Source organism: Astyanax mexicanus, chromosome 19 (genome assembly GCF_023375975.1).
Source record: "Astyanax mexicanus isolate ESR-SI-001 chromosome 19, AstMex3_surface, whole genome shotgun sequence".
Taxonomy (NCBI): domain Eukaryota; kingdom Metazoa; phylum Chordata; class Actinopteri; order Characiformes; family Acestrorhamphidae; genus Astyanax; species Astyanax mexicanus.
Genome location: NC_064426.1, coordinates 7,562,605 through 7,587,398, shown reverse-complemented (window position 1 = coordinate 7,587,398; position 24,794 = coordinate 7,562,605). Strand labels below are relative to the sequence as shown.

General features: G+C 37.1%; 2 protein-coding genes and 3 non-coding genes across 5 annotated transcripts; all 5 read right to left on the bottom strand.

Annotated features, from left to right (window-relative positions):
• Positions 1–340: 340 nt before the first annotated feature.
• On the bottom strand, positions 341–10,068 carry LOC111193015 (zona pellucida sperm-binding protein 3). The gene is made up of 8 exons (XM_022671650.2): positions 9,431–10,068; positions 6,653–6,771; positions 6,398–6,501; positions 4,494–4,671; positions 4,285–4,402; positions 3,047–3,132; positions 536–624; positions 341–452 (listed from the first exon to the last, which is right to left on the bottom strand). The coding sequence occupies exons 1-8, from the start codon at positions 9,995–9,997 to the stop codon at positions 346–348; spliced, it is 1,368 nt and encodes a 455-aa protein (XP_022527371.2). The 5' UTR covers positions 9,998–10,068; the 3' UTR covers positions 341–345.
• Positions 10,069–12,513: 2,445 nt separating this feature from the next.
• trnal-uaa (transfer RNA leucine (anticodon UAA)) lies at positions 12,514–12,596 on the bottom strand. The gene has a single exon. It is a non-coding gene; the product is annotated as a tRNA-Leu (tRNA).
• Positions 12,597–16,250: 3,654 nt separating this feature from the next.
• On the bottom strand, positions 16,251–16,333 carry trnal-caa (transfer RNA leucine (anticodon CAA)). Its single transcript has one exon. It is a non-coding gene; the product is annotated as a tRNA-Leu (tRNA).
• Positions 16,334–16,628: 295 nt separating this feature from the next.
• trnal-uag (transfer RNA leucine (anticodon UAG)) lies at positions 16,629–16,711 on the bottom strand. The gene has a single exon. It is a non-coding gene; the product is annotated as a tRNA-Leu (tRNA).
• Positions 16,712–18,934: 2,223 nt separating this feature from the next.
• Positions 18,935–24,769, bottom strand: LOC111193013 (apolipoprotein L3). The gene is made up of 5 exons (XM_022671639.2): positions 24,656–24,769; positions 22,618–23,112; positions 22,236–22,271; positions 21,176–21,250; positions 18,935–21,062 (listed from the first exon to the last, which is right to left on the bottom strand). The coding sequence occupies exons 1-5, from the start codon at positions 24,664–24,666 to the stop codon at positions 20,123–20,125; spliced, it is 1,557 nt and encodes a 518-aa protein (XP_022527360.2). The 5' UTR covers positions 24,667–24,769; the 3' UTR covers positions 18,935–20,122.
• Positions 24,770–24,794: the final 25 nt, after the last annotated feature.

Sequence of the window (24,794 nt, the reverse complement as noted above, 5' to 3'; positions counted from 1 at the left end):
ATCCTTTTGATGTCAGACACTAAAGGGCAAAAGGCCAAAAGTAATGGGTTAATTTGGGGGAAAAAAAAAAAAAAAAAAAAAAAAACTTTTGATACCTTACTTTATGTAAAATTTATATAAATGTGCATTTATTTATATGTGCCATTTTTTGTCCTTCATACACTTGAACATATATTTATAAACATATTTATAAACCTCTTTGGTAAATCTGTACACAATTTCTCTTACCACTCAATAAGTTTGAAGGCAAAAAAAAACAAAAAAAAAAACATATTGAACGAAGCGATTCAGTCAGTCATACACCATACCAATAATTTTAACCAACAGAAAGACCACAGGGTTTCTTTACGTAAGCGTAGCTTTATTTTCTCTTGAGCTTTGAACAAGATCTTGAGGTTCATCAGAATCAATAGGATCCTCAATGGAGAGTGGACGAAGTGAAATCTGGAACTCTGGTAGGAAGAAAGATGAAAATTTAAATCTGGCCATGTCTTGTAGAGTTTTCTGTGGCTTTGTCAGTCATTTGTTACCTTACCTTCAGAGGACACATCTCTTCCCTTCCTTAAGCTACAGATTGTGTCACAACAGCGACACACCTGGTCATCACCAAATGCTGCTGTCCACCTAAAAGAAACCAGATTTTAACCATAATCATGGGTAAAATTATTGCTCAAAATACATTCCTGTTCTCCTGTGCATCTCCTGAGATCATACATTTCATCTTCTGCTGGATAAGAGGCAGATAATGTTAAATCCACCAGGTTTCTATGGAAACTTCTTGGCCTCAGCCCTAACTGATGTTCACCAGCCAGGTGACTCACCTTAGCTCATTAGAACCACTCATTTCACCCCATGTCCTTTCGCTTAGCCTAGGGACAGTGGGTCTAGATTTTTTTTTTTGGATACAGTAAAGTATTTAGGCAACATATTCAACAAATGTAGGCACACTCCAAATGAAGGGTTTTCAAAAATCACAGCAAGAGGGTGACGATGCCATTTCAACACATTATGGCCCCAATTTTATAAGATTTAAACACAAGTTTCTTAGTAGTACATTGTAGCTAGCCGAATTTTCTGTTCCACTCTAAATGTTGCAACCAGTTACCGAGACTGCTGCATTTAAGGTGGAACATAAGAGATACTGAGACACTGAATAGTTAGAGCACTGTTTTAGTTCAAGTCTAGTAGTGAGGTTGCTGAACTGCTCCTCTGCATCACAACACACTGTCAGGATCACCTAAAGAGCACCACTATTTACGTGGAAATTAAGCAGTTTTCTTAATTTAATTATAAGAAACATTATTAAAGGGTTGTCCCATTTCTTAGTGGGAGGATTACCCCTTACTTTATTAGATAAATCAGCTTTGAAATGCTTGCAAGTTTTTATCATCATGTAAAACTTTACTTTTAATGTCAGACAGAAGCAACAAGCAAATTTCCAAATACATGAATGTTCAGGTCCAGCCCCATCAACAACTAATCATTTATTTGTAACAGTACCTATTATACAAAGTGCTTGGGACAGAAGTGCAATGGGAGATGGGTAAATGGCTTACACAGTTTACACTCAACTCAGTTTGTCCCTAGAAGTGCCTAAACAGATTACATATTTAATTACTAAATATAAGTACTTTCCACCATTTAAACGTCAACATTTAAATACCTTTAAAAACAATAGAAACGGCGGAATAAGAATTAAAGTTGGTGGACATGGCAGAAATCATACTAATTGGGGGATTAGTCAACTACCAAAATAAATTAGGCAGCCCTAGTCAGTAGGGATGGGCGATATGATTCTAAAGTAATATTTCACGCCATGTTCTGCGATTACAATACTCTTGGTGATCTAACAAACCACTGAACTAAACAAATTAACACTACTGCAACAAAATGATTACTTATTTCACACAATATGATGGCATACCCCTAACTGACCACAAACAATAATAAAAATAAATAAATGAGAATTAGATTTGCAACATGAATCAATAATCCAGAATGGCATGATAATAATGCACTACAAATATCTCCATACTTGACACATAATCTGTCTCTAGTAAATATTACATTACATTACATTTGGCAGACGCTTTTGTCCAAAGCGACTTACAATAATGAAGTACAAAAGTAATAGGAATTTAGATTACCCATTTTTAGATAGGGCTTAAAGGAGGTCGAAGGGAAATAAAGGGATAGAGAAGTGAAGGAGGGGAAGAAGGAAATGAGGTTAGAAGTAGTTAGTGTGTTAGAGGTGTTAGGAGAGTAAGTGCTCTTTGAAGAGCTCTGTCTTCAGGAGTTTATTAAAGATAGTGAGAGATTCTCCTGATCTGGTAGTAGAAGGTAGTTAGTTAGAGGTGTTAGGAGAGTAAGTGCTCTTTGAAGAGCTCTGTCTTCAGGAGTTTATTAAAGATAGTGAGAGATTCTCCTGATCTGGTAGTAGAAGGTAGTTAGTTAGAGGTGTTAAGAGAGTAAGTGCTCTTTGAAGAGCTCTGTCTTCAGGAGTTTATTAAAGACAGTGAGAGATTCTCCTGATCTGGTAGTGGAACGTAGTTAGTTAGAGGTGTTAGGAGAGTAAGTGCTCTTTGAAGAGCTCTGTCTTCAGGAGTCTCTTAGATAGCGAGAGATTCTCCTGATCTGGTAGTGGAAGGTAGTTTGTTCCACCATTGTGGAATATAAAGGGAAATGAGAACAATGAATTTCTCTTTAGCCAAAAACAACATGCTACCGTGATGTGATAATTGGGGTGGGTGATGGCACGATATCTCAGGGTACAATATCATTCACAATATAATGTTGGCAATATTGCACACAACGCAACATGGCACATCGCCAGTCAGTGCTATAATTAAAATATGGTCATGACTCAGACCAGCTCCAAATGTGGTTTGAAACCATTGGATTATGGAGAGTCCCTGAGACTCACTGTACCCAGTTCACACACGTACTTATATGATCAGAACGTTAATGGCAGCTGAAAATGGATAATTTAGTAGTACCTCCTGTTAAGCCTGACCCCCCATCTTACAACTTCCTGTTTAGAACATACCTGTTGACAGAATAAGAACAAGCCTTGTTCTCAGCATCACTAGGAGCAGAAGCTTTAGTTGCCATTAGATAGCATGTGATGTAGACCTGCAGAGAAAAGTCAAGGTTTTGATCAGTCTTTCTGCACTCAGTTACAAATGATGACCATTAAAATATAGTTTTAGAACATGCCCTTGTCTATTTTAATGGGATGTTTATATATAAAAAAAAAAGGTTTTAATTCCAGCCAAACAGTGAGTGTAAAACCTGGGAATATGGCCATTTAAATGTAACAATAATGGAAATGATTAACCCTTTTGGATCCTGTGTCCATTACAAAAAAAAAAAAAAAAAAAAAGTTAAGCACAGGCTTCCTATCCAATAGACATAAAATCTTATGAGTCTACCTTTGTGTGAATTGCAGACAATTATTATTATTAATTTTATTATTATTATTATTATTATTAACACTGGCGCATAATATAAATAAATAAATAAATAAATAAAACCAATAAAGGTTAAATAAAATTAGTTCATGCAGAAACTTGTGTTGGTTGCTAAGATGTTCTAAGTATGGTGTCTGCATCCAACAACTTTGCCAAATGATAAAACATTTGGACGAGTGGCATCCATAAGCTTGGTCCAAGCTAAATGATTGGTCCAAAAATATTTGGCTAATATACTGCAGCTGAACACAAACTTTCAGCTAGAATGGCTAACTCAAGATTGCTAATGGGCTCTGTTGAATGCAATTCCTCTGAAACTCAAACCAATTTCACTCAAACTTATGGTAACCCGAACAGCATATGAGATAACGTTTATTTATTTTTTTTAACAAAAATCTTGCACAAAATATTGTATATGGAGATATTCCAAAGACTATGGTCCAAATTTTTGTGAGCAATTGTTTAAAACCTGACCACAAGATTAAAAAAGTGGAAGGTGTGGCTGCTGGTTGTTTATAATAAACCTTCAGACACACCACCACTTAAATGTTTTGCCTTTTGCCAGAGAAAAATATAGTCATGTTCAATTGCTAAAGAACCAGGAATAGTCACTAATCAAAATAAAAAATAAATAAATAAAAAAAAATAAAAAAAAAAAAGGAAAAACATCTACCATAACCAAGTTTTCTTGTTCCACTAATGGTAACTCCCCTTATTGGTTCCATCAAGGTTCAATCATATCAGTCAAGGTCATGTTCAACCATATTTAGGAGTATACAGGGCACATTGTCCCCAGAGGAAATCCTTTACATACAAGACCACTTTTGTCCTGGTAGAACTTGAAAGCCTCCAACTGAAACTGCAGCTTGTCATGCTGATCCTGAGGCATGAAATATGAGCTTGAGCCTGTAACCTTGGCATCAACCAAACACCTAGAGAGAAAAAAAAAAAAAAGAGATAAACAAATTAGTCTGGTCAGAAGAGCATCAGCAAGGTGTATTAAGGATTAAAGGTCAGGCTCACCCATGGTTCTCAATGATTGAATAGCTTGGGACTGCGTTCACATCTGGGACAGGAGTGGCTATACAGCGGTCCACCAGCACATGGAGCGGTACGTGGTTGTACTGAGTCACTGACGCTTCAATGTTGATTACATCTCCCAGGTAATACTGGCTGGACGGCCTTTCATACTTCCAGTCATCTGCAAAGGAGACGTCATACAAGATGACCACTTACTCAAAGGGTGCAACAAAGGACATTCATTGGACATGATTTTTTAAATGTTAATTTCTAAATACCAAAAATACAAAACAAAACCAGCACTGCAAAATCTGGTATGTACTGTACCTAGGTTGCCCCTTCTGTGAGGAAGTGAAATTTACATTTTAAACCACTACTATAGAAAATGAAACCATCACCTTCAGAAACAAACAAAACCATCCCAGATTCTTAATTTGTGGCTGGTTGCATTCTGTAGATGGACAATCCTTCACGTTAAATTAACACTCTGCACCTTTCAGTCCCTTCTCCTGTATCCAGTTCCAGGTACAACATTTTGAAAAATGGAAAAAGAAAACCAAAAAGCTAATGGAGTCCAATTACATAAAAGCAGTTTCTGGCAAGAAGAGTCTAATATAGCAATGACAGTAGTGATATACTCCAATTCAGCTCAGTTAGTGCTGGGCAGTAGGACCAAAAATGCACATCACAATATTGTGCAAGATTCTGACTGTTTCACTGTATTAAATCATGAATAGTTTTTTTTTAAAGGACTGGGCTTTTATATAGGGTTGTACATTACTGTACTGTTAGGAGTACACAAACACTAAAGCTTTAATTTAAGGCTTTGATTACTTTTTTGTTTACCTTTTCCTGCAAAATGACACAATATATGAAGTAATTAGACTTAATGAGCAGAAAACCGGCTGACAAAATGTAAATAGACCTTAGAGATACCCCAACAACTTCAACACAACTTCCTTTACAAAACTAGCTAAATATGTTAGTTTCATAAACACCATTAATGGACCTAAAATACTTACTAACTACTAAGAGATTATTTTCAAAAGCTGTTTGCACAAGCAAGACACAGGTTTAACAGACATTTACAATGTTATTATTAAAGCCATTAGAACAGGGGTGTCCAAACTTTTTTTGTTGGGGGCCAGAAGGAGAAATATATTTGAAGTCACTGGCCACAGACTCTGTAATAAAACAAATAATGAAATATACCACTTTAAATAATACTTTTTTCCTGATTATTTCATTTACACACCATTTTACTTGACTTACTATCTTTATCTTTTACAGTGTTGTGTAAACTAAGATTTTTCAAATTGATGTTAAATTTCATGATGTCTCTTAATATTAAACTCCTTCATTACGGCAACTTTTAGACTCATTGGTCCGTTTTTCTGCGCTAGAAATGCTCAGATTAAAATCCTGCTTAACAGCGGGCCAACTTTCATTCTACTTCTAAAATACCTCGAGGGCCGCTCCAAAAAAGGAAACGGGCCGCAAATGGCCCGTGGGCCGTAGTTTGGACACTCCTGCATTAGAGGCATTACAGTATTTAAGCAGATGTTCTAGTTCATCACAATTCCCTCCAGTTGACAAAGTTCTCCAGTTAACAAATACATACACTCAGTGTGCATTAATATTAATCCTTCAAGCTACAGTATTCTTGTATTTAAAAGGGTTATAGTTAATTAGCTGCAGGAGTTTCGTTCATGTTTCTCCAGGCAGGACAGAGTGAGGCGGAGCTGCCGTTAGTGTGTTTCTTTGACGGCGCTCTTCTGGCCAGCGGTCCCCCTCCAGAATAGCACCCAGCACCATGCTCAGTGGACCAATAACCTGATTTTAAAGCAGAAGTAACCAATACCACAACAGTGCATTGAAAAAAATTAGTCAAAACAAATTGCACAAACCAGTCATGAGCCTCAAAGAAAACATCAGCCGTTCTTCAGCCACCTTAGTAGCAGCATAAGGTATCCATGTGGGCAACAGGGCATTGCTGCTTACGTTCCTTTTTCTGTAACAGATTAAAGATGCATTTGCTCACTTAATCCAATTATTCAATAAAAAAAAAAAAAAAAAAAAAAAAAAAAAAAATTATGAAAAGAAACCCACACGACCACCACCAACACACAACTCAAAGCCAGCCAAATACAATTTGTCTTTACCTTAAGTAGTGACACTCAATGTAAACACTAGCACCATCCTCTCGAGTAATGGGAGTGTCTAAATGAGGCTCTGCAGCAACGTTTATCACAAAGGAATAGATAAGGTCATCCTCGGTCATCTGTAAAGAACACCAGTGGTTAATTAAATCAGTGAGCTTAATATCAATATAACATGCCTTTTGTGTCACAGCATAGTTGTTTGATTTCAATCTAGAAGAATGTTAACCTTTGGAACTTTTGGAAGGTCTGCAGGTTTTTTTTTTTTATTATTTATCAAATAGGCCATATTAAATCAAGCTACTTGAATGTGTCCAAGCCTTCACCCATCCACCCAGTCCAATAAGAAAATTAAACTGAAGGTTATGATGTCACAGATAAAGGTTATTTTAAAAAGGGACTGAAGACATATGCAGAATAGCCAGTTATCCAAATTAATTTTACTTAATTTCTTATTGTCAACATTTTTAGCTAAAAAAAGAGTAAAGAGTAACTTAAATAAAAAAAAAAACAAAGAAAAAAAAAACAAAACAGAAAGTACTTTTACTGAGATCTGAGAATCTTGTACTTTATACATGACCCAGTGTTCCAATCCTGGCTCTGGTGGACCTCCACTCAACCAGTCAGCATTCAATAGAAATATTGAAATATGTTTCAGCCTTTTTTTAAAAAAAAAAAAAACAATACTTTATTCTACTTTCCAAAATTAATGGAAAATCCTGAATTATTTGTTACTCATTCACTGAGGACTGAAAACAGTGAAAATAAGTGGGTAGGCTCTCCATAAACCAGCCCTGGTGTCAGTGGAATATAACAAATGAGGCTGGACAGCTCATACTGAGTTTTTTACATTGCATTACATACTCTCCCACCATTAACCACACATTAAAAAATTAGACCAATGAATTTTTTTAAATGCATGTTCTTGGCTGTGGGTATTCTTATGCTAACACTGTTAAACAAAAAAGCCAAGAGGCAATTACAAGTAGTTAAAATGACAATTAAGCTTTTGAATAGTAAGGGGAATAATGGGGCTTCATCTAGCCATCCCTGTCCTGTCCTGCAGTGTTTGCTAATTTCCTGCTCCAACAGAGCTACTAAATCTGGCAATTAACAGTTGAGTTGAAGCAGGTGTGTTGAGCCGTAAAAGCTCAAAACTGCAGGAATCCGGTCCCTTGTTCTAAAGTTAACCTGCTCACACACCTGATCCAGCTCATTTACAAGCCATTCCAGAGCTACGGGTTCTGTTAAGACAGGACAGTAACTCAAATATGCTGAGCATTTTTATCCACCAAGACCATTATCATCATTATCACAATTAGAATCATTAAACAAACCAAATACTGAATCAATTAGAATTAATGAAACCACAGTAGCAGCTGCTGTTTTGTCCATTTAGGTGACCAACAGTATGGCCAATTAATATAAACACTTAAAATAAGATCTAGTTAAGTTATAGTCCTGTACTGAAAAGGAAAAACAGCATGAACTGTACAGGGTGTGTTCATTTGATGGTTTAGCTGGCCTACTAGCATAAATCATCCTAATAGTCATCCTGGCAACCAGTGTAACAGAGGTTGACCATGCTGCACTTGGGGTTGTGCCATATTGTATTGTGTGCAATACTTGACCTGAACTAAGTTCCAGTGATGGATCTCTGGAAAAAAACAAAAAAATAAATAAATAAATAAATAAATAAATAAATAAATAAATAAAGAGACCACTTACATAATGAGTTTGATTTCACCAAATTGAAAACCTCTGGAATATAAATCAAAAGGAAGATGGATGATCACAAGCCATCAAACCAAGGAGTGGCATAACGTTATCCAAAAGCAGTGTTAGACTGGTGGAGGAGAACATGCATGCATGAAAACTGTGGTTAAACAAGGGTTGTTGCACCAAATATGTATTTCTCTTAAAACTTAATGAACATAAATAGTTTATTTCAGGTCTAAAAGCTCTTCATCTTTTTTGTAAATGCAGCCCTCTCATTTTCTGCAAATAAATGCTCTAAATGATCATTTTTATTTGGAATTTGGGAGAAATGTTGAGTAGTTTCTAAAATAAAACAACAATGTTTGTTTTACTCAAACATACCTATAAATAGCAAAATTGGAAAAACTGAAGTGGTCTCTTAATTTTTTTCCAGAGCTGTATATAAGAAAGCTGGTTTCTGTTCCTGAGGCACAAACATAAAATAAAACTATAAAACATACTAAATCAAATTACCAAAAATAAAATGCTTCAGAAGCCAATGTTTAAAATTACGTGATAGTTTTTTTTTTCCCACAAACCATCCATAACAGTAAAATAAACATGATTAGTGTTTTGTGATTAGTGAAAATAAGCCCTTTGTTTTGTTGGCTCTAAAAACTGGTCCACTGGATGGTTTATGGTCTGTTCTGAAAGACGACAGGTCTCAATTAGTGTTATGTGCACATAACATAGCATATAGCATAACAAAGAGAAGATACATTATGCCCATTGTAATGGACGCAGGGTTTAAGAGGGTTAACCTGGGGTTCAAAGTTTTCTGAAATGTCTCAGTAGGCACACTGCACTGACCATTAACAATAATTCAATAATCTGCAAATTTGCAAAAAAGCACACATTACCTAACCTACATTAGGTGTTTCTTGGAAATTAAATTTGATCATGGGTGGTCTAAACCATCAACCACTCACCGAGACCATCCTAAAAACACAATCAACTACACCTGATCAAGCTGGATTTTACAACAAGGCCAGAAAAATAAATCATTTAAAAAGCTAGAAATACCTTTACGATGCTGTTACAGGCCTGCAGTTCAGATCGGAACATAAGAACATTAGCAACCACATCCTGCCCTGATGGCCCACAGCCTCCAAGTGTGATGGCAGAGGGCATTAGCAGCAGGCCATTCCCAAAGAAATCCTGCTTCACCTCCACATACACGTCCTTCTCACCACACTCCGCTGCTACACTGTTAACAGAGACTGGTTCCCTCATCTGAAAGGGCACTGGTGCCGCAGTTGGCTTAAGTGGAACTTGTGGAAACCTCCAAGTCACTTTCCTCACAGGTCCCTGCAGCTGCTGGTGAAACTGGACCTCCACAGGTTTGCGGGAGTTTGGGGGTAAATTGGGTTGAAGATTAAAGCGTTGTTGGGGCCTCACGCTCACATTGGGTTGGGCAGGAGCCTGAGGCCCGTGTCCAGCTGGTGCAGGCTTCCTCACACGGGGTTGAAGACCAGCTAAATCTCTTAGTGCACCTGAAGCTCCCTCTGTTTCCCACATTCGCCGCTGGGCTTCACAAAAAGCCATCAGAGCAAAAAGAAACAGCCTAACGCCAGCCTGTCCCAAACCCATTCCTACAAGACTTGCAGCTCACAGTGACTGGCAACAACTGATGGTGGCTTTTCTTTTAGTAGAGCACTAAATTCATGAGGCCCCACCCCAAACTTAATACTGTGGGCCTTCTCATTAGTAGATTTCATCCAGCTGGTGTGCTTCCACTTAAGCTGTCCATACGCTACACGACTTTGAAAAGAATCTAAAAAAAAAAGACTTTTAACAGACTGAAGTCTGACACCCTCTCACATCTAAAGACTCGTCACAGACTTTTCAGCCACAGAATAGTCACAGCCAGATTTTGCCCTCATGCTTCTGGTTGAGTTTACATACTATATATATATATATATATATATTGCATATTAAGTTACAAATAATGTGTATATCAATACTGTGATTTATCAGAGACTCACAGCTTTTGTCCTCATCAACAGTTTATTTTTCTGCCACAGTTAGTTCTTAATATTCCACAGTTAGTTCTTAATACAACACATTTTGTGTTCAACTCTACCTATAAGCTTCACTACCCCCTTTTTTGCTACAACCCTGTATAGCAAAGAATCACAGTTTCACTGCTGTACATTTGCCTTTGTTTCAGATAGAATTAATGCAATAAAGAACATCATTCCTGCAAAATGTGTACTTATTAAACTTGTTTGTATTAAAAATAACACTACAGCACAATAAGACAAAGTAGTGCAAAATAAAATATCTTTAAATATAATCACTTTAAAGTGCTACCTGTGTTTAAATACTGTACATATTAAAGTAAGAACCATATAACCACATTTTTTTTAATCGTTTGTAAAAAGTCACGTGAAATATATTTTTGCCTCTTCCCATAGCTCTCCTATTGGTTTTTGACGTTGTTCCCGTCACTATTTGCGTGAGCCCGGTCTCAAGACTTGTGATCATATGAAACACAGTTGATTTTATCTGAGCGCCGTGACGCAAACCCCGACTGACTAAACCTTTCAATCGTTAGATGTAAGGTTGGCATTAACCCCTGCAGGTCTTATAAGGCTACGTACACATTACCAGGCTGAAGTGACTCAAATCAGTTTTTTTGCTCAATTTTGTTCAGATCTGATTTGTTCATGGTTGTGTGAACGTGCCAAATGAGTTTTTTTTAATCAGATTTCAAGCTCTTTTGAGGCTATGTTCACATTACAAGCCACATTGCTCAAATCCGATTTTTTGCTCAGATCAGATTTGTCTATATTGACGGTTCATATTCACAAATGTAAGTGCCTTGTATCTGTGTGTAATGTGAACGAATCTGTCCCTGAAACGCCTCACATGCGCACATTGATACATGTATAAACACTGACTTCTTTATAAACAACAACAAAAAAATAAAACTAATATTAGAGAGACGAGAGACTCGTAGCTTTATAAAGGGGAAATAGATGAGTTAGCAGCTCATATGTGGAGCATCTTTTGCTGGAGTGGAGAGTAAACAACTGGTCTGAAGTTCATGCTTAGGTCCAGGAGGTGAAAAAGGCCAGGCGGTTTGCTTTTGCTGTTTTTGCAGCTATAGCTGCACAGCTGCACAAAGAGATGTGTAGGTATGAGAGAGAAGCACATAGCGCATGCGTAAAAGCAAAAAGATGCATGAATTCTGACTTGACCGTTCACATTCATGTCACAAGTCCATGGATCGGATACGTATCCGATTTAGGACCACATATAAAAGAAAAAATCAGATTTGGCACGTTCACACAGCCATGAAAAAAATCAGACCTGAGCCACATTGGGCAAAAAAATGGATTTGAGTCACTTCAGCCTGGTAATGTGAACGTAGCCTATGATGTGCTTTGTATTTTTTTCCCACCCATTCTCAGACATGATCGTTGAGCTCCCACAGTGCCCCCTTCCTGTGGTTCTCCTAAATGCACACATGGGAATTCAATTATTTGGCCATGAATTGGACAGGCGTACAGAGATGTAGAGTAGAAATGTTGGTTATCTATACACTTCACTGGAGTAAGTTTTATTTTTCAGACTTTTAACTTTTTACATCTACTTCTTACATTTTTGCACAATTATATAAACTTTCTCCTTCTTACATTTTAAAAATAGCCTTGTTACTCCTATTTCAATTTAGCTTGTGTTTCCTGCTTCTTATCGATAAAAAAAAAAAACAAAGATGAAATGACACTTCGGTTCAATGTAAAGTAGTCAGTGTACAGCTTATATAACTTGTCCTTAATGTCTAAACTGCTGCAAACAAAAGTCGGTACACCCCTAAATAAAAATGGCCACTTTGAGCTTATTAAAGGTGTTAAAAATGAGATTTCTTTGCATGGGCAATGCTATTCCCTTAAAGCTAGCATTGTAAGCCTGTTGGGAGCATCTGAAATTATTCCGTTGTTTAGGTCCATAAGTAAGTCCATACTAAATATGGACCCCCCTGTCTGTTGCCCCTCATTCTTCCCACCTCTACCCCCTTCTGGCTGCTGCCATTTATGCAGAAGCTTTGCTAGGATTGATGAGAATTGGCTCGACATCTCCCTCAGAGAGTAAAGCTGACATACCAGGAGTGGGATTCGAACCCACGCAGACATTTGTCCATTGGATCTTAAGTCCAACGCCTTAACCACTCGGCCACCCTGGTTTTAGTTTTTTTTACTCCCTCTGTTTTTTCTGGGTATATATTGAGGATTTTTTTTTGCTACTTTTGCAGCTGACCTCCTCCCACCCCCCCTGTCTGCTGCCTCTACCCTCTACCTGTCTGCTGCCTCTCCCCCCTCCCCGCTGCCTCTTCCCCACGCATACATTTGTCCATTGGATCTTGAGTCCAACGCCTTAACCACTCGGCCAATATGGTTTTAGTTTTTTTTACTCCCTCTATTTTTTTCTGGGTATTTATTGAGGATTTTTATTTATTTATTTGCTAATTTTGCAGCTGCCCTCCTCCCACCCCCCGTCTGCTGCCTCAACCCTTTACCTGTCTGCTGCCTCTCCCCCTCTCCCCGCTGCCTCTTCACCTCTACCCCCCCTGTATGCTTCCCCTCATTCTTCCCGCCTCTACTACCCTTCTGGCAGCTGCCATTTATGCAGAAGCTTTGCTAGGATTGATGAGAATTGGCTCGACATGAGATTTCTTTGCATGGGCAATGCTATTCCCTTAAAGCTAGCATTGTAAGCCTGTTGGGAGCATCTGAAATTATTCCGTTGTTTAGGTCCATAAGTAAGTCCATACTAAATATAGACACTTTGTGGGTTCTGTAAGGTAAAACTTTTGCTTTCGGTTTTGTTCAATGATCGTTTTTATGAATATCGTGTCACAGTTGACAAAGGCTGGACTTTGGATTGATCATAAAGCTCTTGACACACATTCAGTTGATGATAAGCTTTTTTTGTTTTATGAAGTATTGAGTCTGAAAATGTGAATGCAGAATTGAAAAGTGATGTTTTTTTTAGGGTTGGAGTACACATTCAGACTTGTTATATGTATTTTTTTATTACAGAGAAATAAACATGTTTATGAATGTTCTTTGATGCCATGTTCCCTTCTTTGTGTATGCTGTTTACTATGTTTTAATGGTTCTGTAGATATTTATTAAGTTCCTATGAAGGTGGTAAGATTGGTTTTGTGGGTTTAGTTTTTAATTAAACCTTCATGAACATTTATAGTGTATTTTTTATTCTAATGCCCTTTGAATAAACAATTAAGGTGTCTGCATTCTACTAAATGAACAGGATCAAAAGACATAAATGTGTGTCTGTGTTATGGTTATGTCTCAGTCCAAGTAGCTTGTCGCTTAAATAAAAATATTTATTTGTAGTTTTAAAATGGCACACAGTTGTACCGTAGACTGAAGGTAAATTTTAGCCTCTTTGGGGTACAGAACAAACAGTTCCTTTGACTAGTACAAAAAAATACAGCTACAAAAAGGACTTGCACTGAAAGCTACTCTATTGTACATCAATATGGCACAGCCCCAACTACAAGCCTATGTACTCTCTTATAGAGTTAGTAGGCCTAGGCCCCTTCCTTTACACCAGTCTCTGGTGATGCATGTTAAATTAACCTAATTAGCAGCCCCAAAGTTCTTTAGCATGTCAAGATATCTTTTATGCATTTTTGCCTTTTTTATACAATGGCGAAGATGAGTCAACTGAATATATATATATATATATATATATATATATATATATATTTTTTTTTTTTCCTCTCTTTATTTTATCTCTTACAAGCTTCATTTTTATAAGCAGATTTGTTGGTAGTATCTACATGTTTACCATTACTGCCCAAACATTTCACTTCACTTTGTTTTAATGTAAGTGTGTTGGGCACACATCTTTATCTACCGTCAGTGACCGGCCAGACAAAATAGTGAATAAATTATAGTGAGTAAATAATACATATTTTGCAGTGTTGAATCAATGTTTGATGTTCTTTAAACTTCTTCCTTAACAAACTGTAGCTTTTTAGTGTAGACACATTACACACACTATGCTATTCAGTTTAGGCTAGTATGCTAAAACGTTACATTTACCTGACTGTTTCTCATTCATTAAGCGACACATATTACAATTGTTTTCTTCTTTTTTTTAAAACGCTGAAACAAGTAAAACCTGACATCTTGTGGTAAAACAGTTAACTGTACGTTCACACCGAACGCGATAAAATCGCTCTGTGTCGCCTGTCCAACAGGCGATAAGTCGCTTGGGGGCGTGTCTCACTCACGCGTCGCTCAAACCGCCCGCTTCGCATCGCGTCGCGCCGCGTCGCTGCCTGTCGCCCAGTGTCGCTCGCTCTCATTGAAAATGAATGACTTCCGGCTGCTTTGTCGCTCGCGTCGCGTTCGGTGTGGACGCACGGTAACGCCACGTAGGCCTGATGAACAAAGGTTGTAAATTGTATTTTCCACAGATCTTTTGAAACTTTACAAAATGTATTTAGATACAGCCCTTTCATAATGCCACAGTAAATGAGATTATAAAACTATATAAAACTAGAAAAAGAAAGTTCACTTAAGTTTAAGTTGGCTTGATAAATTAAAAATTAAAAAGTTAAAATGGTTGCTAAGATGTTTTGTCTGAAGATTGTGAAGAGTGGTTGCTATGCTGTTAACTTTCGGCTAAATGTTAAAGTCCAAAATGTTTTGGCTAACATAGTGCAATGCTAATAATTGTCTGATATAGTAAGGTGTTGCTAGGCAGTTGCTAATGTTTTCCAAGACGTTGCTAATGTGTTGTTAAGTTGTTGCTAGGCAGTTACTAACGTTTTCTAGGTGGTTGCTAGGGCGTTGCTAAGTGGTTGCTAGGCAGTTGCTAACGTTTTCTAGGTGGTTGCTAAAGTGTTGCTAAGTGGTTGCTAGGCAGTTGCTATCATTTCTAAAGTGGTTGCTAAGCTGTTGCTAGGCAGTTGATATATAAACTTATATACATTTCCCAAGTTATTAAATATTTCTATATCTATTAACAGTGCTAGTTTCAATGTAGTTTTAATTAGTTCTAGTTACAATAATAATTTGTATTCACTGTATTTACAATAGTATGTGAAAAAAGTGTTATGTTTTTAGCCATCTAATAGCGTGTTTGTCATTGTTTGGCATTTCTTAACCAATCTTATAGCATGCTTAGGTATAAAATACGGTGGCCGAGAAAGCACAACGCAGTGCAAATTGAAAAGCGCTGCAAAAGCACAAAACACATCCATCAAAATTACAACACAGGCGCAGCAAATAGAAAAACGCGCTGCAAATACAACCACAACACAACGGAAGTGAGTCACAACACAACGGAATTTTCCCAGGGGACCTTAAAAGATTCTGTACCAGCTAAGCTGCGTCTTCAGTAACGTCTCGGACTTCACTATGTGTACAAAGGACAATAAGTGGCAAACAAGGCGTTTTGTGAAGCAGAACTTTTAATAATATGCACACACCCGTGGTAATCACAGGTAATAAACATAACTTACTTTTCAGAAGCTTGTTTGCCACTTATTGTCCTTTGTATACAGCTGGTACAGCATCTTTTAAGGTCCCCCAGGAAAATTCCGTTGTGTTGTGACGTGGTTGTATTTGCAGCGCGTTTTTCTATTTGCTGCGCCTGTGTTGTAATTTTGATGGATGTGTTTTGTGCTTTTGCAGCGCTTTTCAATTTGCACTGCGCTGGGCTTTCTCGGCCACCGTAATAAAAAGATAAAGCAGTCACAGTTTCTAGATTGTGCGTGATAAAAGAACATATTGTGCTGACGACGTACAGATCTCTCACATATGGGTTTCCCAAATATCTCCCTCCAAGAGTAAAGGTGACATACCAGGAGTGGGATTCGAACCCACGCGGACATTTGTCCATTGGATCTTGAGTCCAACGCCTTAACCACTCGGCCACCCTGGTTTTTGTTTTTTTTACTCCCTCTATTTTTTCTGGGTATATATTGAGGATTTTTATTTTATTTTGCTACTTTAGCAGCTGCCTTCCTCCCACCCCCCCCCCCCCCCCCGTCTGCTGCCTCAACCCTTTACCTGTCTGCTGCCTCTCCCCCTCTCCCAGCTGCCTCTTCCCCTCTACCCCTCCTGTCTGCTTCCCCTCATTCTTCCCACCTCTACTCTGGCTGCTGCCATTTATGCAGAAGCTTTGCTAGGATTGATGAGAATTGGCTCGACATCTCCCTCAGAGAGTAAAGCTGACATACCAGGAGTGGGATTCGAACCCATGCGGACATTTGTCCATTGGATCCTAAGTCCAACGCCTTAACCACTCGGCCACCCTGGTTTTTGTTTTTTTTACTCCCTCTACATGTCTGCTTCCTCTCCCCCTCCCCGCTGCCTCTTCCCCTCTTCCCCCCCCCCCCCCCCTGTCTGCTGCCTCTCAATCTCTTCCTCTCTACCTGCCATTTATTCAGAAGCTTTGCTGGGATCGATGAGAATTGGCTCGACATCCTCACTCCCTCCCCTAAAGAAGATTCTATATAAGCAATACACTGATCTGGCCACTGCACCAACAATTCTGGACATGACCAGCAGTGTGCCCAACAGCAGAGAGTGCAGGGTCAGAAAGATCATTTCCCCTACATAATTTCCTGGATATAACCAGTGTGAGAAATCCATTTTATCCGCTCGTTCTGAGCACAAGTAAGGCTAGTAGAGAGTGTCTGCGAATGACTGCAGTCTCGCTACCTTTTATAACCTCCTGTCAGTGACGTCACAACGCCGTTCTGTGTTGCCATAGCAACAAACCAGCAAATTAAGAATGCGCGCGCCTGCGGCGATGACGTCATCGCGGTCCGGGGGTAGGCGCCGTGGGCGGAGTCAGGGCTAACAGCTGCTAAAAATCTGCAATCTAAGTTACATTCTTTTTAATAAAAAGGACCCCATCTCAAAAAGTGCTCTCTGTAGAAACAAAATTAAATACAGGACCCAACCCTACTGAGTTATTTTAAAAAGAGTGGAAAAAATGTAAATATACAAAATAATTAACACGCCAATACTATAATAATAATATAATAATAATTAATAATAACCAAATCTGTTATATTATTTTAAATATTAGGTGATAACTGAGCAGTGTTTTGTTATATGTGTATAATTCAGGCATTGCATGCATAATTGTATACATTTTCTAATTATATAATAATAATAATAACAACAATAATAAAAACAAAAACATTATTACTATTATTATTATTAATAATAATAACAGGAAGAAAAAGATAACCTAGAACAACAAAAAACAACAACAATAATGTTTTTGTTATTTTGTTATTATTATTGTTATTGTTTTTGTTATTCTTCTTATTAATTATTATTATTATTATATAAAAATAATAAGATGAACAACAATACAACTACTACTACTACTGCTACTACTACTACTACTAATAATAATAATAATAATAACAAAACTATTATTATTATTATTATAATATATAATAATATATAATTATTAATATAAAAAAAAAAATAAGAACCACTTAACCACTCGGCCATCCTGTTTTTTTTTTTTTACTCCCTCTATTTTTTCTGGGTATATATTGAGGATTATTATTTTTTTTTTTTGCTACTTTTGCAGCTGCCCTCCTCCCATCCCCCTGTCTGCTGCCTCTACTCCCCCCCCTCTGGCTCGACATCCTCACTCCCTCCCCTAAAGAAGAATCTATGTAAGCAATACACTGATCCGCCCACTACAACAACAATTCCGGACACGACCAGCAGCGTGCCCAACAGAAGAGAGTGCCAGGGCAGCAAGATCATTTCCTCTGGATATAACCAGTGTGGGAAATCCATTTTATCCGCTAGTTCTGAGCGCAAGTAACGCTAGTAGAGAGAGTGTCTGCGAATGACTGAAGTCTCGCTCTTTTGTGCCCTCCTGTTAGTGACGTCACAACGCCGTTCTGCGTTGCCACGGCAACAAAACAGCAAATGAATAACGCGCGGCGCCTGCGGCGATGACGTCATCGCGGTCCGCAGGGAGCGGCCGTGGGCGGAGTCAGGGCTAACAGCTGCTAAAAAGCTCTATAAAAAAAAATACTAAAGTTACAATCTTGTAAAAATGTAAATATACAAAATAATTGACATGCCAATACTATAATAATAATAATATAATAATAATTAATAATAACCAAATCTGTTATATTATTTTAAATATTAGGTGATAACTGAGCAGTGTTTTGTTATATGTGTATAATTTAGGCATTGCATGCATAATTGTATACATTTTCTAATTATATAATAATAATAACAACAATAATAATAAAAACAAAAACATTATTTCTATTATTATTGTTGTTAATAATAATAATAATAACAGGAAGAAGAAAAAGGTGGGGGGGGGGGTGATTTTTCAAAGATCATTTTTTAAATATACACCTGCAACAAACATTTGAGATGACACTTTGTGTAATGTCACATTATAACATTAATACATCAGGTTAAATCAAGTTCAGCACCTTCTTTAATTAGATAAAATTTATTCTACCTAGCAGTTGATCAGGGTGTTAAAATTCAGGGGAGTAAAATGAATTACAAAGAATATTTTAAAAGTAAAACATTCAAGAATTAAAATAGATTTAACTATTTAAAAAGCATATATAGATAAATATAAGACATACTGTATGTATACATTTTTAAATCAAATTTTGCATGAAATTTATTCAATCACACCATACATTTTCACTTAAGTCATAATGAATACAGCATGAACAAACTTTGCTATCTTAACATGAAAGCAGCAAGTCTTTTAGGGTATGTCTCCACCAGCTTTGCACATCTAGTGACTAAAGTTTTCTTTGCAATAAAGCTTAAGTTCAGTCAGATTAGATGGAGAGCGTTTGTGAACAGTATTTTTCAGATCTTGCCACAAGTTCTCGATTGGGTTTAGGTCTGGACATTGACTGGGCCATTCTAACACATGAATATGTTTTGTTTTAAAATATTCCATTGTAGCCCTGGCTTCATGTTTAGGGTCGTCCTCCTGCTGGAAGGTGAACCTCCATCCCAGTCTCAAGTCTGGTGTGTTCCTTGGACTTTATGATCCTGTTTACTCCCCAGTATTCTCTCAACCAACCCCTGAAGCTGTATTTGTACTGAGATTAGATTACACACAGGTAGACTCTTTTTAGTCATTAGCAGTCTTCAGGCAACTTCTGAATGCAACTGGATGCATACTGGGTTGAATACTTTTGCACAATCCTTTTCAGTTTTTTATTCATTTTTTTATTAATGTGGTCTTTTAAATTAAATTTAAATGAAATATTTATGTTTGTGGTTGTAATGCGACAAAATATGGAACAGTTCAAGGGGTATAAATACTTTTGCAAGCCCCTGTAAAAGCCTATTTCCAGAAATCTCCTGCAAGCTTATGTAACAACACATATGGATGTGCCATCTTGGAGAAGCAGGACTACCTGTGTAACCTGAACCTAATGCAGTTCTGCCTCATGCTTAGTAGTGAGAGAAATACTAGAAAAATGCAAAATTAGAATTAGTCAGGAAGAATAAGACCACTCCTACTTTGGAGGTTCTCTTGCTATTGCCTCTGTGGAAAACCTGTTCTCACTTTTATTTGCACCAACAGGTGAAATTGATTCACATGGCTTATGCTTCCTGACTTTGCGTTATACTGTGATGACTACGTGTTCTCTTCATTTCTATGAACAGTGTAGTTACTTAAATCTGACATTTTAAATCAAACATTGAGTGGTTGATATAAAATGTTCAGGCTCTCAGTAAAGTTATCTTTCCCTTTCCACAGATAATCATAGATCTCATCCCATCCCAATATCTCTGCGCACCACAGGGACGATCTGGATCGGAGAAGCTTGGACATTTCACTTTTCTTTCCTTTGGCCAGACTCACACTTTCCTTGCAGATTAAAAATGCATCCAGACCGATGAAGAGAGCATTCAGACCAATAAATCCAGCTCTGGCTGCTTTTGAAAGAGCCAGAGGAGTGCCCTTTGCCAGCTGCCCGATATCCGGCAGGTCTGCAGCCAGGTTGGGGATGCTCCGAGCAGCTTTAGCCTCCTGAAGCCCCAAACTGACTGCACTCATAGCCACTTCCTCACTGCTTAGAGCCTTCAGAGCTGAAGCTCCATCCACAAGGGCGTCAATACCTTTGCCTACTGCTCCAGAGCGGACTATCACTTTCCCAGCTTCAAATGCTGTATCTATTACATCATACTGTACCACTGGACCTTCAGTGCTAGCTGCTTGATTCATGCAGTCTAGAATCGCCTGAACATCCTCCATGAATTTCTGGAAGATGTTGTTGGCATTCCCCCCTTGATGTTTGTTGACTGCAATTTCAGTAACTCCTGTCGCTAAGCTGTTGACTGCACTGATGGCCCCAAGCCCAACGCCAGTGAGCGTGAGGGTCAGTGATGCTCCTGCAGTGACAGGAGCCAGAGCCAAGCCCACAATGGACACAACACCTCCAGCAGCACCTACTGAACTGCCCGCCACAGTGGAGATGCTGGATACCATCTTCATCCTGTCCAGCTTGACTGCAGAATCTTCTAAACCTGACAGGAAATTGAGCATCCGAGGACGACATTCACTGTAGGTCTCCATAAAGCGCTGAGCATTTTCTTTAAAGAGGAAGGACAGCCGGAATGACTTGTCCATTCTGAAAGAAAGAAAAAACAAACCAGTCAACAGATTCAAAACTTATCAAAACATTTCACACATCCTTAAAATGTAAAGACTATTAAAACTTATAAAGAGATTAAATGCTCTCACCTAATTTTGCTCAAATGGTCCATCATGCTTATCATAGATCCACTCATAGTGAAACTGAACTTCCATAAATGTTTCCTGTTTTTTCGGCACATAAGAAATTAATAAGCATTAAAAGAAAACACACAGTTTTTAGTCATCTATTGAAAGTGTTCTTAAATGTTTTTTATATGATAAATTGTGTTACTTTTGGATTATTTATTAGAAATTGGAATATATATTATATACATTTATACAAAACATCATTAACTAAATTGGCTGGATCCTACTGTTTTGTGACTTTTCTAAACTGGGTTGTTAGCACCACCTTCTGGCAGACCATTACATACAGTATGTATAAAAAAGTAGAAATTAGTGTTTGTTTTAGTGCCATGCTGTAGTCAAGGTGAGATGTTTGTGAAAAGTAAAATGATTTTTTCCAAATATTTTTAGTTATTTATTTTGGTAACTTATGATATTTAGACATTTATCTGAAATAAATAGCTTTGAGCATCATTGACTCCATGTTTATCTAAAAAGTATAAAATGTTTATAGTGGTCTAGTTAGCTAGTAAATGCTGCTTTTTTTTAAATCTGTAGAAATTGTGAATCATGTTAGCTAATATTAATACATTTATCAACCAATAGCAAGTTAACAATAATATTATTATTTAAAATGTTATAAATTGTGTGCAGGCATACAGTACCTTACACATACAGAATCAGTTAAATGTTTGAAAATGTCTTTTTCATTTTTTTCATCATTTTAAAATGTTCTGCTTTGTAGATTAATACTAAAGCCACCAAACTATGAAGGCAAAAAATATAAAATTATTTACTAAACAAAAAGTGTTAAGCAAACCAAAATATGTTTTATATTTTACATTTTTTAAAGTAGCTCCTGCTTATATTAGACAGTTTTACACATCTTGGCTGGATTCTCTCAGACAGTTTTATGACTTGGAAAGTCACCTGGAATGACTTTCAGTTAACAGCTTTGATGAACTTGTTAAGAGTTAATGACTCATTTACTTTTAAACAGTAATGTTTATTTTATACATAATATACTGTATATCACACTTACTCCTTTAATCCTTTTAATCCTGGTGTGTTTTTGGATCTGTGAAGAAGGAAATATATTAGTTCTTTAAAAAATGGCAATACTCCTACAAAAATTATATAAAGACAACACGAGTAAATATACAATGCAGCTTGTAAATGCACTTCACTGTAAACCCATAAGTTGTTCGAACTTAAATTAATTAAGTTTAACTGAGCTTAAACTTATAATAACTTGGCCACTCTCAAATTTTCACTCAATTTTCGTTGTTTTCAGCCATTCAGAATTGGACTTGTGGAATTGCACTGTGCTGCTGCATAAATTTTATAATGTACAATTTATATGTGAATTACGTAAATGAAATAATATTTTAATTTTATGACAGTACTGCACTTAATTTAATCACATTGTTCCGCAGATCTGTTGGGTAAGAAGGATGTATTTCTCCAGCTCGAAGATCAGGACCTCCACATTGTCGAGGTTGGGCATGAAGAAAGCTCTTGAATCTCTCTTGAAGTGGATGAGGATTGGAGACACGAATCTGGCAGTGAAGATCACTGATCGTACAGCTGAAGAGCTCACCCCCTCCAACTGAACACTTTCCTCCTTAAACACATGCAGTGAGGTGACTGCTAGCCTTTCTACTGCATCCAGGAAGGGCTGGAGAATCTTCAGTCCCTCCTGAGTGTTGCTCAGAACCTCCCCCAGCTCCTCCTCCAGCTTCTGCTTTCTGAAACGGCCAAAGAATGTGTTTGCACGCTCTTTGATATTTCTCATTATTAATAACTCCACCATCCTCTGATAAATCCATTGTTTTACTCTGTCACAGAAGTTTTTCACGGTTCTGATTTCTTCAAATGTTTCTGAGATGTACTCCTGCAGTCGTGTCTGAAGTTGATCTCTGTGCCAAAAACACACGTAAAATGTTAAAATATGGCATTTTAAAACATCATCACCTAATATATGCCTGTAATCACAGTCTTCATTTGAAATTAAATGTTAACTATTATCCATTTATTTGCAATCTCAGGTGTATGAATGTTGGTATAGTTAAAAATGCATGTATTGTGTAAAAATGGAGGAAAGCTTCCTGCGATCAGATTAATCACAACAGAATCACAACAGAATTCTGTGATTAATCATGCACAGCAAAAACACCAGTGTTATATCAACTGTTATAACTATATCAAAAGTTTTAACTCTAACTCTTTTGAAGTGTTTATATAAACCTCACTGGGCTATTCAACACAGTCAACAGTGTTAGAAATGTAACTCTAAAATGGCACAATCTGCTCCACCTGTCTGTAATTTAGCAGTCTATACAGTTTAAGGTGGAACAGCAAATTTAATTCCACCCTAAATAGTGTTCCAGTTGTGTAACTAGATGTTATATTCTAGTGGTGGCCATATTTCATTTAAAAACATAATGTGATGTGATATTATTAGAATATATAACTATATATACTGTCCCAATCTCTCTACCAGCAGTTAGTTAGGTTAACTAGCTAGTTAGCTAGCTAGCTAGGTTAGTTAACTAACTAGCTAATTAACCTAACCTAGATAGCCAGCCAAATTACATAGAAAAAAAAAGTTTTAGCCCCATGGCTACATTTTATTTGCTAAGAAATTAAGACAAAGTACAAAAATAATGTGGTTTACCATAATACTGCTTATTAGTTAACATGAAAGCAAGCTACATTTTATTTGTTGTTAAATTAAAAACAATTCTAAAACGAGGGGTTTACCACAATACGTTAATGCTTCTAAGCTTAAAAACCCAGTTTCATGTATTATAATTTAATATATTTTAAAATGGCACCTGACAAAAAAGCTAGTCAATGCTAGTTAGACAGATAACAGCTAGTATTTCAACAAAACAGGGTCTCATACAATAAATTTACAATATATGTCTAGTTCATGTATAGCTACTGAACACTTGCTAAAAACAGAATATTCTGTGAAATTAGTTTTATTTAAATTTATTTTGTTACCTTATTGAGCTTCAAAACTCATAAGAAAATGGCTTCACACTCCTTCTGTCAGGCTGTGGTGGAGTGTGGGAGGAGTTTAAACTAAATAAACTCTGAGAAAGAGTTATTTACGTACAACCAAAACCAGCAACATCCACTTTAGTCAGAGTTTAACTCTGCCAGTGCAGAGAACATGTACAGCAACTCTGAAATCAACTCTACACAATTCTGAATTAGGTACCTCTTAAAATTCACACTGGTGTTTTTGCTGTGTATTAGCTCTATTCCAGTCAAGCATCAATTTTTACAATACGTTCTGAAATATGTGCCATTTGATTTCATCAGGATTTGACTGATTTGACTTCTTCTCTGCTGAATAAAAACAACAGCTTGACCAGCTCTATTTTTTGTTGTATATTTATGTACCAGTTTTAACCTATAGCTAACCCAAAGAAAAAAGGTCTGTACACTTACAGCTGTGCCATTGTGTCCGGTTTCACTGCAGATGGAATCAGAACGCTCCTCTGGACTCTGGACTTTCTTTACTGTAAAAACAATACAATGCCAGTTTCATTTACTTCCTGTTATATAACACACCAGACCTAGCCGTACC

Bases quoted from the DNA above. Each gene is read 5' to 3' on its own strand.
- LOC111193015 (XM_022671650.2), bottom strand. From the start codon at position 9,997: ATGGGTTTGGGACAGGCTGGCGTTAGGCTGTTTCTTTTTGCTCTGATG. The intron at 4,672-6,397 runs GTTTGTGCAATT...TCTCCTTTGCAG, and splicing joins TTCTTTGAGGCTCATGACTG to ATGACTGGAAGTATGAAAGG. The intron at 453-535 runs GTAAGGTAACAA...TCTTCCTACCAG, and splicing joins AAGAGATGTGTCCTCTGAAG to AGTTCCAGATTTCACTTCGT.
- LOC111193013 (XM_022671639.2), bottom strand. The intron at 22,272-22,617 runs GTGATTAAATTA...CCTTCTTCACAG, and splicing joins CAACAGATCTGCGGAACAAT to ATCCAAAAACACACCAGGAT. The intron at 21,251-22,235 runs GTAAGTGTGATA...CCGAAAAAACAG, and splicing joins GGATTAAAAGGATTAAAGGA to GAAACATTTATGGAAGTTCA.